This window comes from Saccharomyces mikatae (genome assembly GCF_947241705.1).
Source record: "Saccharomyces mikatae IFO 1815 strain IFO1815 genome assembly, chromosome: 2".
Classification (NCBI taxonomy): Eukaryota; Fungi; Ascomycota; class Saccharomycetes; order Saccharomycetales; family Saccharomycetaceae; genus Saccharomyces; species Saccharomyces mikatae.
The window spans coordinates 337,982-355,146 of record NC_079257.1 but is presented as its reverse complement, the minus strand read 5'-3'; the positions used below and the strand labels follow the sequence as shown (position 1 = coordinate 355,146).

General features: G+C 36.8%; 8 protein-coding genes and 2 non-coding genes across 10 annotated transcripts; 5 read left to right on the top strand and 5 right to left on the bottom strand.

Moving 5' to 3' along the window:
• Positions 1–25: 25 nt before the first annotated feature.
• Positions 26–1,804, bottom strand: SMKI02G1710 (lysine--tRNA ligase; the record flags this gene model as incomplete). The annotated part of the gene is made up of 1 exon (XM_056223086.1): positions 26–1,804. The coding sequence occupies one exon, from the start codon at positions 1,802–1,804 to the stop codon at positions 26–28; it is 1,779 nt and encodes a 592-aa protein (XP_056080418.1).
• A 361-nt stretch (positions 1,805–2,165) lies between these two features.
• Positions 2,166–4,022, top strand: ORC2 (origin recognition complex subunit 2; the record flags this gene model as incomplete). Its single annotated transcript, XM_056223075.1, has 1 exon — positions 2,166–4,022. One exon carries the CDS (start codon positions 2,166–2,168, stop codon positions 4,020–4,022), a length of 1,857 nt encoding a protein of 618 aa, XP_056080417.1.
• A 434-nt stretch (positions 4,023–4,456) lies between these two features.
• On the top strand, positions 4,457–7,783 carry AKL1 (serine/threonine protein kinase AKL1; the record flags this gene model as incomplete). Its single annotated transcript, XM_056223064.1, has 1 exon — positions 4,457–7,783. One exon carries the CDS (start codon positions 4,457–4,459, stop codon positions 7,781–7,783), a length of 3,327 nt encoding a protein of 1,108 aa, XP_056080416.1.
• A 287-nt stretch (positions 7,784–8,070) lies between these two features.
• TSC3 (Tsc3p) lies at positions 8,071–8,313 on the top strand (the record flags this gene model as incomplete). The annotated part of the gene is made up of 1 exon (XM_056223053.1): positions 8,071–8,313. The coding sequence occupies one exon, from the start codon at positions 8,071–8,073 to the stop codon at positions 8,311–8,313; it is 243 nt and encodes an 80-aa protein (XP_056080415.1).
• Positions 8,314–8,614: 301 nt separating this feature from the next.
• On the top strand, positions 8,615–10,963 carry UBP14 (ubiquitin-specific protease UBP14; the record flags this gene model as incomplete). Its single annotated transcript, XM_056223042.1, has 1 exon — positions 8,615–10,963. One exon carries the CDS (start codon positions 8,615–8,617, stop codon positions 10,961–10,963), a length of 2,349 nt encoding a protein of 782 aa, XP_056080414.1.
• A 340-nt stretch (positions 10,964–11,303) lies between these two features.
• On the top strand, positions 11,304–12,401 carry MUM2 (Mum2p; the record flags this gene model as incomplete). The annotated part of the gene is made up of 1 exon (XM_056223031.1): positions 11,304–12,401. One exon carries the CDS (start codon positions 11,304–11,306, stop codon positions 12,399–12,401), a length of 1,098 nt encoding a protein of 365 aa, XP_056080413.1.
• A 678-nt stretch (positions 12,402–13,079) lies between these two features.
• MNC1 (Mnc1p) lies at positions 13,080–13,283 on the bottom strand (the record flags this gene model as incomplete). Its single annotated transcript, XM_056223019.1, has 1 exon — positions 13,080–13,283. One exon carries the CDS (start codon positions 13,281–13,283, stop codon positions 13,080–13,082), a length of 204 nt encoding a protein of 67 aa, XP_056080412.1.
• A 403-nt stretch (positions 13,284–13,686) lies between these two features.
• Smki_2.trna9Q lies at positions 13,687–13,758 on the bottom strand. The gene has a single exon. It is a non-coding gene; the product is annotated as a tRNA-Gln (tRNA).
• Positions 13,759–15,266: 1,508 nt separating this feature from the next.
• MRX18 (17-beta-hydroxysteroid dehydrogenase-like protein) lies at positions 15,267–16,772 on the bottom strand (the record flags this gene model as incomplete). Its single annotated transcript, XM_056223008.1, has 1 exon — positions 15,267–16,772. The coding sequence occupies one exon, from the start codon at positions 16,770–16,772 to the stop codon at positions 15,267–15,269; it is 1,506 nt and encodes a 501-aa protein (XP_056080411.1).
• Positions 16,773–16,936: 164 nt separating this feature from the next.
• On the bottom strand, positions 16,937–17,020 carry Smki_2.trna8L. Its single transcript has one exon. It is a non-coding gene; the product is annotated as a tRNA-Leu (tRNA).
• Between the last annotated feature and the right edge of the window lie 145 nt (positions 17,021–17,165).

The window sequence follows — 17,165 nt, the reverse complement described above, 5'->3', positions numbered from 1 at the left end:
CAGAAGTTCTGCGGAACAATGACGTTCATTTTTCTTCTCCTTCCCTTTTGACTTCATCTCTCAAAACATCAGGTTTCAAAGTTGGAAATAACAAGACTTCCCTAATAGTGTTGGAATCGGTCAAGAACATGGCAAGTCTATCAATTCCACAACCCCAACCACCTGTTGGTGGTAAACCGTACTCTAGAGCATTACAGAAGGTCTCGTCGACCAATTGAGCTTCGTCATCACCTTGATCCTTTTGTCTTGCTTGCTCCTCGAAACGAGCTCTTTGGTCAAAGGGATCGTTCAATTCGGTGTAAGCATTACAGATTTCCTTTGTAGCAACAAAGACTTCAAAACGCTCACATAGGCCGGGTTGATCTCTTGAGTACTTGGCCAATGGAGACATCATTTGAGGGTGACCAAAGATGAAAGTTGGATTGATACACATGTCTTCTAATTCACCAACAAGTTTGTCTAACATACGAGCATTGGTTAAGGGAGGAGGACATTCCAGTTTATTGTCGGAAAGAACTTTTTTCAAAAACTCACCAGTTTCAGCGGTATGCAATTGATCACCGGATGGAAATTTGACGTTAAATACTTTCTCCAATTCTTCAATCATATTAATTCTCTTCCATGGCCTCGAAAAGTTCAATTCTAGTTCTTTAGCAGGATCAGCAGGGTCTGGATGGTATTTGATGATGTAAGAACCAGTGATCTCCTTGACCATCTCTGAAAACATCAATTCGGTCATATCCATCAAATCATATACATCTGCATATGCTTGATAGAACTCACAAGTGGTGAATTCCGGATTATGTGTCATATCGATACCTTCATTTCTGAATTGTCTGCCAATTTCATAAACACGGTCCAAACCACCGACAACTAATTCTTTCAAGAATAATTCCGGAGCAATTCTCATGTACATGTCCATATCAAGATCATTATGGTGAGTGACAAATGGCTTAGCAGTGGCCCCACCAGCGATAACGTTCATCATCGGAGTTTCCACTTCAATAAATTTTCTTTGGTCCAGGAATTTTCTAATATAACGGATAATTTCAGAACGAGTAATAAAACGGTTTCTAGCGTCTTTGTTCATGATCAAATCCAAATAACGTTTTCTATATCTAGTTTCTTGGTCCTTGAAACCAAAATGGTCTGCAGGTAACATATGCAAACATGGTGTCAGTAATTGCACTCTGCTAACAAAAATAGATACTTCACCTTCACCACCCTTCTTAGGCTGGGTTCTTCCGACATAACCTTCGACACCAACAATATCACCCCTCTTCAAAAGGTCGTGATCTTTTTCATAAGAGTCTGGGTCACAATAGTCCTGCAATTGAGACATTAGTTGAACTTCGACACCGTCACCATGAAGAACGTAAAACTTTAATTTAGAACCTGATTCTCTTTTAGCATGAATTCTACCAGCGATGGAAACCTTTTCCTCTGGTAAAGTTTCACCCTTTTTCAAATGTGCGTATTTAACTAAAAACTCAGGATTGGATATAGAAACCTGAAATTTATGAGGATATGGATTTGGTTCGTGGCTCTTTCTCATCTCTTGGATTTGGCGAGATCTTGCTTCGAAGTACTGTGATGGATCCAAATCAGCTAGTAAATCAGTTTTCTTTTTGGAAGCTGGCTTTGGTTGAGCAGTAGCCTTTTTGGCTGCCTTCTTAGCTTCAACTTGCCTTTGCTTGATACGCTTTTTCAATTCAGACTTAGAAACCATTTCTCCAGTGACCTCATCGAGATGTAAGTTGGCGCCACCCTCGCGAGTGGACTTAACGTCATCTTGCTGTGGCATATTAATATATGATATTAACCGTTTAATTAGAGAATGAGTAGGAGAAGTGTAATAAACTAGTAAGACACCTGCTCACCAATGGTCAAAGTAAATAATGTAAATATTAACTAGCATAAGCTTCTAATCGAGGTAAAAAAAAGAAAATTTTTCAGAACACCCACACATCACACTATATAGATAAATATGACAATAGTTGATAGAATTCTGATTTTGGGCACAGGTAGATTCACTTCGAAGAAATAGAAATCAGCTTTAAACTGAAAGTTAGAAGAGAAGGTTGTTAACTGAGGCTGTATTTGTTGTTTGATAATTGCTTTTACTTCTTTGGACTGTTGGTTATCACACAGTTAATTGCAATAGTATGCTTGATGGCGAAGACTTTGTAGACCATAATGATATTCTATCATCACCGGCAAAAAGCAGAACTGCGACACCGAAAAGGCTTGATATGCATAAGGAAAGGTCTATAAGGAGGATTCATTCATCAAAGAAGAATTTATTGGAAAGAATCTCCCTTGCAGCCGAAACTATAAATACATCTCCTGACCCGGCACTCAAACCAACTACACCAAGTAAAGTTCCTCGTAAACGTGGAAGACCAAGGAAGATACAGGATGGTTCAAGCGGTAGCATGGGAGAAAGTGAAGAAAATTCTAGTAAGAAAAAAAGACTATTATTCAAAGGTAGATTAAGCAATACCAATGAAGAAAGTAAAACTTCCAACGCCAGACAGGTAATGGAAGATAAGAAGAGGGAAGAAACTAAAGAATCCGAAAGCATACAATTAACCACTCCTACGACATATGAAAAGAGTACGATTCCACCAATTGATGATAGTTCAGCATCAAACCCACTCGAGCTACCGGAGCCTACCACACCATCGAAGAAGTCATTTACCACTAATCACAATTTTACTTCTCCTCTAAAGCAAATAATAATGAATAATTTGAAAGAATACAAAGACACAACATCTCCAGGTAAATTGACGTTGAGTAGGAACTTCACACCAACACCCGTACCGAAAAATAAAAAGCTCTACCAATCTTCGGAAACTAAATCAGCGAGTTCATTTTTGGATACCTTTGAAGGATACTTTGATCAAAGAAAAACGGTGAGAACTAATGCAAAGTCAAGGCGTACTATGTCCATGGCTCCAGACGTCACCAGAGAAGAGTTTTCCCTTGTAACAAGCTTTTTTAATAAAAATTTCCAAAGCCGTCCAAGACAAAAATTGTTCGAAATTCAAAAAAAAATGTTTCCTCAGTATTGGTTCGAATTAACTCAAGGATTTTCTTTATTATTTTATGGTGTAGGCTCTAAACGTAATTTCTTGGAAGAGTTTGCCATCGACTACTTATCTCCAAAAATCACATACTCACAGCAGGCTTACGAGTATGAATCTGAACAGAATGAATCCGTAAATGCCATTCCGTGTCTTATATTAAATGGTTATAACCCTAGCTGTAACTATCGTGACGTCTTCAAGGAAATCACGGATCTCCTAGTCCCCGCTGAATTGACAAGAAGCGAAACCAAGTATTGGGGCAATCATGTAATTTTACAGATCCAAAAAATGATTGATTTCTACAAGAATCAACCATTAGATATCAAGTTGATCCTCGTTGTGCACAATCTGGATGGACCCAGCATAAGGAAAAACACATTTCAAACGATGCTAAGTTACCTCTCCGTCATCAGACAGATTGCAATAGTAGCGTCTACAGACCATATATACGCTCCGTTGCTCTGGGATAACATGAAGGCCCAAAATTTTAACTTTGTATTTCACGATATTTCAAACTATGAACCGTCAACTGTTGAGTCCACGTTCCAAGATGTAATGAAAATGGGTAAGAGCGATACCAGCAGTGGTGCTGAAGGTGCTAAGTATGTCCTACAATCACTTACTATCAACTCCAAGAAGATGTATAAGTTGCTCATCGAAACACAGATGCAAAACATGGATAACCTGGCGGCTAACACGGGTCCAAAACGTGGTACTCAAAGAACAGGGGTGGAGCTCAAACTTTTCAATCACTTATGCGCTGCTGATTTTATCGCCTCCAATGAAATAGCCTTGAGGTCCATGCTAAGAGAATTCATCGAACATAAAATGGCCAATATCACGAAGAACAATTCAGGAATGGAGATTATTTGGGTACCGTACACGTACGCAGAACTAGATAAACTGCTGAAGACTGTCTTAAGTACTTTATAAATAGTTATACTATCACAAACAATTGTAACAATACTGACTGGTATAGCTTGAAAAGGCCGAAAAATTCTTTCCCATAAACCCTACCAAAAAAAAGAGTTATATGTATTCTATTAGTTAAACGAGAAATGACCTAGATTTATTTCCAGATTTTTTTAGATAGAGCCCGCTAATTCTGAAATACCCCTATTTTAACTGTTAAGAGCCGAAAAAACTTGAAAGCAATGATTAAAACCATAATCCCCATGAACCCCCTTTCTTGAAAGAGTAAGTTCGATACCATTGCTGAACCAGATTGGTGCCTCGGGAGCAACAGCAACACAGAACATCATAGAAATATTTTTTTTGTTGCCATTCCTTTTAGCTACTACGTTTTTCCCAAGCTCTTGTTTTTCATCCCTGTTGCCTGTTTATTTTCTTTCTAATTAGCATTGATCATGTCGATCACGAATAGTACATCTAGAAGTGTTTCAGCGATGGGCCATCCGGCGGTAGAGAGGTTCACACCAGGTCACATTGTCTGCGTAGGTACACATAAAGTTGAAGTGATAAATTATCTAGCAGAAGGTGGCTTTGCACAAATTTACATGGTGAAGTTCGTAGAGTATCTTAATGAGTTCGATAATGCTGCAAGTGTTCCTTTGAAAATTGGTGATGTCGCATGTCTGAAAAGAGTATTAGTGCAAGATGAGAATGGATTGAACGAGATGAGAAATGAAGTTGAGGTGATGAAGAAGTTGAAAGGTGCCCCCAATGTGGTGCAGTACTTTGATTCTAATGCCTCTCGCCGTCGTGATGGAGTTCAAGGGTTCGAGGTTCTTTTGCTAATGGAATTGTGTCCAAACAAATCTTTGCTAGACTATATGAACCAACGATTGTCAACGAAGCTGACAGAGTCTGAGATTGTTAAAATTATGTACGATGTTGTTCTTTCAATCTCTCAAATGCACTATCTTCCGGTACCCTTGATTCATCGTGATATCAAGATTGAAAACGTCTTGGTAGATGCGAACAATAATTTCAAGTTAGCAGACTTTGGATCTACATCAACATGTTTCCCGATTGTTACAACTCATCAAGATATTGCTCTTCTGACTCAAAACATTTATGTCCATACTACTCCTCAGTATAGGTCTCCTGAAATGATTGATCTCTACAGATGTTTGCCCATAAACGAAAAATCAGACATATGGGCTCTGGGAATTTTTCTTTACAAATTGTTATTTTTCACCACTCCTTTTGAGATGACAGGGCAGTTTGCCATACTTCATTCCAAGTATGAATTTCCTGTGAATAAATATTCATCAAAGCTAATCAACTTGATCATTATAATGTTGGCGGAGAACCCAAACTTGAGACCAAATATTTATCAAGTACTGTATCATTTATGTGAGATTCTAAATATAGAAGTGCCAATTGAGGATAAATACACGGAAGGCGCCTATAACTTCTCTAAATATACACAGTTTCAGAATAAACTACAAAATGTTCAATTGCAAATGTATCAGCTACAACAAAAGAAAATTATGCAGAATAATAAATTGAGTGACTCAGAAGAAAACTTATTGAATGATATGTTTCTTTCCTCTTTTGAAATTTCATCTAAACTTCCTATGAACGCAAGTGACGGCCCTGTGACAGTTTCTAAAATGGCATCTCCGAACGCCAGCAAAGAAGCCGAAGAAGAAAAGGAGGGTCACTCCAATCAAGGAGAGTCTATAGTATCTGAAGACAAATCATCAAGGGTCAATTCTAGCGTTAACAATTCTAGTGCACCCAATGATCTTAAGGAAGTCAATACAATTCAATCTCCAGGAATAGAGGACAAGTCAATTTTTAAAAATAAAACTCCTGGAGAGTTATATTATCCGAGCGTAAGCGAATTAGATACCTACTTAGATAAAGAGTTGGTCAAGCAACCAAGTGATCCAACTGTTTGTGAACAAAGTCCTCGTTTGAATCCACAATCGCTGCCACAGAGGCAAAAGAGTACAAGTTCTTATTCTTCTGGTGGGAGATCAATGAAAAGTACTTCGTATGGTGCAGCAGCTATCGAATCAGAGGAGGGATTGACAAATGAGAAATCTGTTGGCATTAATAAGATGAAACAGCATAAATCAAATAATCCCTTTCCAAAAATGAATGTTGCATATCATTCCACGAATGAATTGAACAATGATGCAGGTAACTTCTTTTTAGAAGAGCAACAACAGAGCCAAAGATATCAGCCAGCGCAAAATCAAACAGGAGCACAAGGGAATATCTATCCAGATGAATCACAGTATCAATCAATAGTAGAACAGCACCAACAACAGCAAGATCAGCCCAAAGCACCCGCTAACTATAATCAAAGAAATTTTTACACTGGAAGAGATCGGGCTAATAAGCCTATGCAATTGGGTGGAACTGTTGCAGGCGATAATGGTAACAGAAGAATCAACTTTCAGAATATTTCTCAAAACTACGCCACTAACTCTCAGTCAGGATACCTTTCGGGTCAAAATGCCTCTGCAATTCCAATGGTAAGACCTGTTATTTCGATGAATCAGCAGCAGGCCCAACAGATACAAGCTCAGCAACTACAAGCTCAGCAACTACAAGCTCAACAGATGCAAGCCAAGCAACAGATGCAAGCCAAGCAGCAACTACAATCTCAACAATTGCAAGCTCAACAGCAAATACAAATCCCAAATACAAATAATAATACCAATTATGTCTCTGACAAACCCAACCAATCTACAGATGATAACAGAAATGCTCAGGTAGGTGAACCACCGAAATTAACAGAGAATGCTGTAAATGAATCAATGCATTCGTCTTCCAAAAATGAGGGTCTTTTGATTGAACTGTCACCGTTAAAAGAAGATGCAGGAAAGCCATCTTTCGAAGATAAAAGTCAAACTGTGGATATGGAGGACGCGGTCGTCCCTGGAAGTAAAGGTTTGAACAATCATCGAAATGGCGTTCTGAATCTAAGTCTGAATGAAATGGACTTATCAAGAGACGGCAGCACCAGTGTCGTCTCTTCCTTTTCGTCTTCTTCATCTTCTTCAACTCAACCAGCTAAGCTTTCTGGACGCAAAGGTTCGAGTAAGAGGAACAACTATTTAACAGATGAATTAGAAGATAGCATGGTTTCCAGCGAAAGTATTGATATTGATTTGGATGATGCAAGAAGAGGCAAAACTTCTGAAAGAAGGCCGCTTCATAATGAAAGGAGTCATAAAGATTTGTTAAGATCAAATGATGCTAACAAGCCTAATCAATTCAAAAGCATGGACTTCAGTAGTGCGTCTACGAGGCAACCACGACAGTCCCTAGATCTTAATTTTCAAGAGGTAAACTTATCTTCTCCAACATTAACTCAAGAGCATAGAAATAAAAATGAGTCATTAGCCCCGCAATCACACCACTCATATAGAGCTCCATCTCATGCTTCCACCGCAATAAGTGAGAATAAACGTCATAGTACTGGCCATGAACTGTCAACCCGGTCAACCGGTAAGCAAGACACACATAGGACCAGTTCTAAGCAAAGACACGATTTGGAAAGATACCGGCATTCTAAGGATAAGGACAGCAATAGTAGCATCACTATTAGCACTTCGAATTCATCAGAGATGAGAAAATCCTTTGCAAGGGCTCGGCAATCACTTGATTTAGAACGGGTTCGTCGTGAAGCAATGGCAAGTAATGGATCCAGTAGTGGTAGCAGTAACGGGAAAAGACGGTCCTTTTTCTCGGTTTTTAGAAGTGAGAAATGATCCAATAGATACGGTACATATAAACCCATATAAGTACAATTTTGTTACATATAGAGGCGTATACAATCCCTGTATCTTCCTCGAAAACATAATTGATAGAACAATAATTAATCTCATTCTAATTGTGCTAATCATATCGTGATAAACGATATATGCTTCTGATTCGCTTAATGAAAAGCGCTTAAATGAAGAGTGATGGTGCTCATAATCAAAAGAGATAATACAATATTAGGAGCACTAAAGGGTCCCGCAAAGAACACAGGTGGAAGGCATCATAAGAAGAAACCATGACACTACACAAAAACTCAATGGTGTACATACCCACCATCAAGGAAGCTAAAAGACGTGACGGGAAATCAGGAGGGATACTAAATGCCATTGAAGAGTTGATTGAAAAACTTTATTGGACTTATTATATTCATTTACCCTTTTATTTGATGGCGTCTTTCGACTCATTTTTTCTCCATGTTTTTTTCCTCACAATTTTTAGTTTGAGTTTCTTCGGTATAATCAAATATTGCTTCCTTTAAATGGCTACTTATATCCTTATTAATTGATGATAGTATAAAGAAGGCAAGGGGACGGGAAAATGAAGGAGAAATTCATGGAAGATAGAGTACATACATATACATAAGACATAAAATAATAGTTGTTTGCGGCTATAGGATATAACTTACAACAGGTAGTGTGATTTTGAAAAATGACATCGTTTGGAATGAGGTCGAATTTATCACTTGATGAAATCATAATGAAAAGTGTACTACAATAGACAAGTAAGAACACTTGACCTCATTTAAAAAAGAGAGCCTATAAGGATATTCGCTTTCAGATATGACAGAAGAAATTCTAGAAAGTATAACTGTTCCTGCAGTTGTTTCAAAAGATGAGTGTATTTACTGTTTTGAGTCCCCTTTTAATGAACCATTGGCTCTCGGCGCATCGCCTAAGCACTCTTTGAATATATGTTTGGACTGCTTCCAAGCTACTTGCAATAGACACCTCCCGCTACACACTCAAGTCACAAAACACTCTTGCGATTCTATGCATTCCACTTATTTAAATATTGCCAAAGTGGAAAAACCCAAGCAAGAAAATGCAGAAGAGAGTAATAACAGCAAAAAAATAAAACTTCAAGTAATTGAGAAGCCAGAGGATGAGACACACAACACCATTTGGAGTTTGGAAAGATTTAATGGTGAAAATGTTCCTAGAACTGTATTTTTAGAGTCCACAGAAATTAACATTCCTTCTAGAATTTTAGAGAAGATTGAGAAAATAATAAAGGCGAAATCGCAAGACTTCGAGGATAAAAAGAACTCGTGGGAATTAGAAATCAGTACCTGTCCTCATACAGAAAATTTTCAGGTTCCCAATAAGCCTGAAAATGCAGTGGATTTGAACCAATGCTCTTCGTGCGACCTAGTGCAAAACCTTTGGCTATGTCTACATTGTGGCAACATCGGATGTGGTAGAGAACAAGTTGGGATTGATGGTCACTCACATGCTTTGGATCATTATCAGAATAATAACAATCACCCTCTAGCTATTAAATTAGGTTCATTAAGCTCTTCAACTTATGATTTGTACTGCTATGCTTGTGACGATGAGACTAGATTTCCAAATAACATTAACTTGGGAAATGCATTATTAATATACGGAATTAATGTACAAGAAAAGATTGCGAATGAAAAAACTCTAATTCAATTACAAGTGGAACAGAACGAGAACTGGCAATTTAGAATGGTCGATTCCAGTGGTAAAGAATTTGAAAAATTATCCCCAAGTAAAGATTATGGGTGTGGCTTGATCAATTTGGGCAATTCGTGTTACTTAAATTCAGTTATGCAAAGCTTGTTGAATGGAGGTATACCAAATTGGTCCTTGGATTTCTTAGGCAGTGAATTCCCATTGGATGTTGTATATCCTGGAAATAATTTGAAGTGTCAATGGATTAAACTGTTCAATGCCATGAGATGTGAACCAGAATTTTATCCAAACGGTATCAAGCCTACTACATTCAAAAAATGTATCGGTCAAAATCATGAGGAATTCAGTTCCAACAGACAACAGGACGCAATGGAATTTTTAACCTTCCTCTTAGATTTGTTAGATAGGAAGTTTTTTTCGATTGGTTCGTCTGGCGCTTCAAACGTCAACGACTTGGTTAGGTTTATCATGGAAGATAGATTGCAATGCAATAAATGTGGAAAGGTTAAGTATTCTTACGAACCAGCAGAGGCTATACAGATCCCCTTGGAAGAGAATAGCGAAACTCAGGATTTGTTAGAAAGAATCAAAGCATATTTTGAAGGTCAGACGATTGAGTTCAAATGCGCCAATTGTAAGGAAAAAGTTACAGCGAATAAGAGGCCTTGTTTTAAATCTTTTCCACAAACACTTGTTTTGAACCCGATAAGGATTAAATTGCAGAATTGGATTCCTGTTAAGACTAGTAATGAACTTTTGTTGCCAGGTTTAAGTGACAGGGATGATGTGCTTGATGTTTCATCTTTTTTATCACAAGGATTTAATCCACAAATAGAGGAACTACTACCTGAAGAGGACGAAGACCATACAAATTTCACCCCAAATCAATGTAGTATTTCTCAGTTGCTTGAAATGGGGTTCACTCAAAATGCTAGTGTACGCGCCCTATTTAATACTGGAAATCAAGATGCTGAGAGCGCCATGAATTGGTTATTTCAACATATGGATGACCCCGATTTAAATGAGGCATTCGTTCCCCCTCCTACTGACCTCAAGAAAGTTGAGAGAGATGTTGATGAAGCTTCATTGGCTTCGATGCAATCTATGGGATTGAATCCTAACCTATGCCGTAAAGCTTTAATAATCAACAATGGCGATGTCAGCCGTAGCGTCGAGTGGGTCTTTAATAATATGGATGATGACGGAAAGTTGTCTGAACCCGAAGTGCCAACTGAACAACAGCAACAACGACAAAAGGATTATGGATATTCGACTGCTAAACCATACGTTTTGACTGCTGTTGTTTGTCATAAAGGGAATTCTGTTCATTCGGGACATTATGTTGTGTTTATTCGTAAACTAGTAGCTGATGAGTGGAAATGGGTTCTTTATAACGATGAGAAACTGGTTGTTGCCGAAAGCATTGAAGATATAAAAATAAATGGCTATATTTACTTCTATACAAGGTGCTAAAGAAATGATTATTTGTACATTCATATTTATATATCGATATATACAGTATGTGCGTGTAATATCTTCATTGAGTTCAGATTTCCTATGTACTTCAATATCGAACATAATTCCACTAGCTATTAATCAGTGTTTTTTTCTTTCTTTTTTTTCTGTGACGTTCGCCGCTAAAAAAACCATATGAGAGACTAGAAGAGAGACATCGTTTGATTAAACAATGAGAAAAAAGAGTAACGATAGTCAAACTTAATAGTGAGAGAATCAGCTGGCTTGGTACTTTATAATTTTGGATTGACCTCATTCTTTTAGCATACACGGCCTGTTTGGAATATTATTGTAAAAAATGAATTATATGGCTTATGATTATGATCCCCAACATTCGTTGGAAACGTCCTTTAACAATTTGGGGTTTCATCCACAACAACAGTCACAACAGCAAGCCTTATACGAAGCTACTGAAAGAAATGATGCCAGATCAGGATTAATGAACCCTTTATCGCAGACAAATAAATTGAATAATACCATGATTCCTCAGGGTTCATCGGCTAGTCCATTAACAGGTCAACATAGCTTGAACAATGCGGCAAGCTTCAACATGTCTGCACCAATGAATACCTATAATTACCAGAATGTACCCCAAGCACCTTTGAGGAACTCTCTCAATAATAATATCATGAATGGGGCAACTGCTAATGATTATTGGCTGGATCCAATGAATAATATGACAAACAACAAAGATACTAATGGAAATCCTAATGACTCAATGTCTTCGATGTCTAACATGACTACTAAAACTTCAATTAATGGTGTGGCATTTAAGAATTCCTTTGTTCCTTTTAATCATGTGACAGCGCTCTCAATGAATAATATCAATAGCAGTGAATTAAATTCGAATAAAGATAACAGAACAGAAGCATTAGAGGTTGAACTACAGATAAAGGAGAGTCAAATTGAATCATTAGAGAATGAAATCCAGAGGTTAAAGAAAGTATTCAATGAAGGCTTAAGCTATAAGCAAAATGAATATAAGTACGCGAAGGAGCACTCCCATATACCTCAAACTTTTGAATTGCCAGCTTCATTGGAAGTTATATTTAGAAAGTTATCATCTTCACTGCGTGTAAAGGAAAAGGAGTTAGCAGAAACGAAGGAAAATTTGGAAAGTATACTAACTGCACTAGCTTTAAATCCAACAAATTCAGTGACCAAGTACGGTAGGTATGATGCAGAATCGATTGCTCATAAAATGGTGGTAAGGTTAGAGAACCTAACCAGTGAAAACAAAGAAATGGCCAAGATGTTAGCATATGGAAGATCAAAAGAAACTCAAATTGAACTGCAGCTGGCTAAGAAAGAGAATATAGAATTAAGAGAAAAAATTGCCTCTTTGGAGGCTCACTTGGCTTTGAAGGAATCTTCAAAAGAAAATGTTGCTAATTAAAAAGAGAAAAATTTTCTCAGTATGGAAGGAGGAAATGTAGCTAATAGTATGCACATATATAGATATATGTATTTCAGGAAAAGTTCTCTTGAAAAAAAGTCTAGAATTATAGCCCACTAAGGATTTACTAAATGCTTTTAGCTTTAGTGTAGGTTTTATTCGATAGTTCAATTGTAGCTCTTTATTTCAAGGGACAACTTGAGCGGTTATTTGCTTATTTATTTATTTTTCTGTTTGTTCTCTCGTGGCATGTAACTTCGTTTTTAGGTTGAAAACCGATTAATGAAGTACTTCTGAAAGTTAGTTTTCTCTTCACAATTATTGGGATTTCTGTAAGCATCAATGCAAGACTAAAGTGACTCGACTTGTTCCGGACATATATATTTTGCTAGTTTCATTCACAGCTGCGTATCTTTAAAACGTGGGAATCTAAAAAAAAGAGTTTTAGTAGGTTCTTTTATTGTATACTATTTAAAAACACTTATTAGCGCTCAATCTAAATGATACAATTAAATTCTAGTGCTGTTTTAAAGGCAGAATATTCGTTCTTCGCTGAACGCCTCACAAATTTACAATCAAAAGCCTTGTGCTAATTTATTTTTGTATCTACCACTGAAAAAATATTGAAAAACTATTTCTTGACAGAGAGCATAAATAAGCAAGGTGCATTAACATAGCTCACATACCGGCGGTACAGGCACAGCATAAATCGATTAAACAAAGACAACACAAAACATTTGCAATGGCTGAACAGCAGTCACCACAGTTACAACAACAACAACAGCAATCATTTCTTGGAGGTGGCGGCGCTTGTTGTATGTATATAGGTTGCGGTTGTGGTTGATAATACATTGGTTGTGCCTGATAATATTGGTGCCTCATTAGAAAGTCGTGTACTTTGTTTTAATACCGAGAACGATAGTTCTTTTTTTCAATTTTTCACTATGTAAAAAACTAAATGAAGTCAGTGCTTTAACTCACTGAAGGTATTGTTTTACGTGTATTTTTATACATAATCAATGCCTGGTGGAAAAGTGCTATTCGAGGCTGAAACGGCATTATCCTAAAAATAAGCATTACTCGGCGTTGCGGTATTATAACGGATCATAGAGGTGACAAAAACGCCAAGAAATTTCCCGTAGATGTATCTGTCAAAGTGTCCTGGTGGCTTAATCCATTCTCCATTACCAGTAGCACGGCTCAGCCTCAAATGTGCAAGATCCCATTCATGAAGCCTCCGATAAATTCATGCATGGTTCAATGAAAAGAAAAAAATACAAAACAAAGGTCTTACCCGGACTCGAACCGGGGTTGTTCGGATCAAAACCGAAAGTGATAACCACTACACTATAAAACCTATTTTCTGATGCGTAACGCTTCCTTATATTGGAATATGATGAGGGAAATAGGATGCAGTACATAATCAACCGCTTAAACGTATAAGTATGGGTTGATAATTAGTTGTTTAGTAAGTTGTAATAACTAAGAATAAGTCATTATTTCTTAAGTTATAAGAGAGGTATATAAAATACACGCTGATTGGTTAAATTAAACCCAGCGGTTCAGACATAATTCTATGCATTGATGATAAGATTTTAGTGATAACTCATCTTCTTATATACTAAGTTCTGAACAATTAATAGATCTTTATCTCATCACTGCAGTAAATTCTATTATTAGAATTTGTCTACTCCAATTAAATTGGTATCATTATAAGAATGTTCGTCGTCAACTACGCCAATTTATACTAATAAATGTACAGTAGTAATCACTTATTCCAACATAGAGCATACTAGAAGATCTTTTCGAGGATATATGAATCCACCAAAGGAAATCGATAGTTCTACACAGTAATATATTGTTGTAATATAAATCAACTATCATCTACTAATTAGTAGTCATACTACTAGTATATTATCATATACGGTGTTAGAAGATGACGCAAATGATGAGATATAGTCATCTAAATTAGTGGAAGCTGAAACGCAAGGATTGATAATGTAATAGGATTAATGAATAACAACATATAAAATGACAATAAAAGCATATACAGAATTATGTAGAATTACGAGTTCCATTTATTGGATTCCTATATCCTCGAGGAGAACTTCTAGTATATCTACATACCTAATATTATTGCCTTTATCAACAATGGAATCCCAACAATCATCTCAAAATTCGCCAATCTCTCACAAATGATGAGAAATAGTCATCTAAATTAGTGGAAGCTGAAACGCAAGGATTGATAATGTAATAGGATATATGAATAACAACATATAAAACGATGATAGTAATGTTTATAGGATTGTGTAGAATTGCAGATTCCCTTTTATGGATTCCTAAATCCGGGAGGAGAACTTCTAGTATATCTACATACCTAATATTATTGCCTTATAAAAAATGGAATCCCAACAATTACATCAAACTCCACTATTATCTCATATATATATTTATTCTCTTGTTTTGTACGTTGCCATTCATTATCCTATTACATTATTAATCCTTGTTGTTGAGATTCCATTAACTTCGATGACTATTTCTCAATCTTTATGTCATCTTTCAACACCGTATATGATAATATACTAATAGTATGACAACTGGGTGATAGAGGATGGTTAATTTTTCATTCCAATAATAACTATCGTTGTAGTTCATCTTGAGAATCATTTATTGACACTTTTACGATATCCCTATATTAAAGATAAATGAAATTCTCATTTTAATTAACAGTAAATAATCATAAAACACTCTACTCTAACCAAGAAGCAGTCACTCACAGAAAATTATTCTTTGACATTTTCATATTTTAGGCACCATATTAAAATTCTAGAACCAGTAGCTGAAATACATTCACTCTTATAATTTTTAGTATTTATTGAACTCGTCCAACCCACGCTGGTACCCTTGGTCCCATTCCCACATGAATTCGCTGTCTTTTTTGACAGAAATGTACTCTGCTCTTCTTTGCGCTTTCCAAGAATGCCATCTACCTATCAACGAATTATCAAATTTTCTAAAGGCGATTATATCATCAACAGCTGTATTTATACCATCTTCAAATCTCCAGTGTTCAAAATTTTTACCTTTACCGTCCCAATAGGCCTTATGTTCTTCAATTATTGAATCGATTTTCTTCTTGTCGATTTGCAAACCATTACCATGAGGACGTTTCGGTAAATTACCATTTTGCATCATGGGTGCTAAACCCCATTCACCTCCATCACCATATTCGAATTGTAAAGTCCAGAAAAACCAGCCCCAACTGGCTACATGTGAAAATATGTTCACTTGTGTTTGTACATATTTTTGAACAGTAGCAGCTCTGTCACCAGACGTTTTTTCCCATGTTTGTCCATCAAGAACACCAGAGAATTCGCCCACGGTATAGTCGGTATCGTCATAAGGAAAATTTACAGTACTCGGCAACTCTTTGATAATTGTATTGGCATCTTTAGACTTGTCAGAATCAGAAAAACAACGATATACATGTGAATCGATTACCACAGTGTTGCTGAAATTCTTTTCTTTCGCCCAATCTGCCCACTGTTGGGGCCACCAGCCATCAGATATTACGACCGGTAGACCAGGTTGAAGATTTTCAATGGCATTAATGGCTTCTGAATAATAGAATTTTTGACCCTTAGGGTTATTATCAAAGTACGCTTCATTAACCACTTGAACTCCAATGATATTTTCATTATCTAAAGTCATAGTTTTGATAACCGCAGGTAAAATTTCTTTATAAACTTTAGTCATGTACTTTTCCTTGTGGAAAAATTCAGCTTCGTCATTCTTTAAGCCACTATGAGAGTCACTATTAGCCCCTCCTGGTAGGCCATGAAAATCTATCAATACACCAATGTTCATTTCCTTGGCCGTGCTGATTAACCCAGAAAGTTTTTCCCAAGGTTTAGCTAGTTCATAAACTCTTTTCAAGGACGCAAATGGTAACGAATCTAAATGCTTCCCATCTTCAACGTGCCAGTATCCAATTGGAATACGTAGAGCTGTGACATGAGCGTCTTTAGACAGCCATTCCCAGTCAATTCTATCAATATACTTCTTATAGTGGTCGTTCAACATTTTCGCAACGTCTTCAGTAGAATGCTTCTTCAGTTGTTGAGAAATTGCATCGTATTCAGATTCATATTCTTTGCCATCGATCGTGCATAGCGTTTCTTTAGAAAAGATCCATGGCTCGAGTACAAACAAAGCTCCCAAGTTTACACCATAATTATAACGATACTTGTAGATAGTGGACTTATCGAGATCCTTTGCAGATGGTAATTTTGGTAATGTGGTAGAAAGTTCTTTACCTCCCTTTTCAGAAACCTTGAAATGCTCAAATTTGTTCCTTAGTGAGCTAATCATTTTGTACACACCTAAAAACTTTTACTTGGTGATGCGAAAAGACACAATGTTTTCTTATATCAGATCTTCTTAAAGTTGCTCAGAAAATATATTATGCATCCCAGTTCATCCCCCTAATTATCCTGTTTTTGTACTCTTGAACCATAGTGAAAAAAGAAAAATAATGAAGGATGCGAGGTTCGAACTCGCGCGGACAACCGTCCAACAGATCTTAAGTCTGCCGCCTTAGACCACTCGGCCAACCCTCCATATAAATCATTGAAATCGTTATGTTACTATATGATTATCAAAAAGTATAAAATCTTATTGTTCTTTCTCTCACTATTGTTTATGCTCTCAGCAAATATTGCAAGAATTATTCTCCTGATATGTACGTTGGAAACGTTCTGCTCA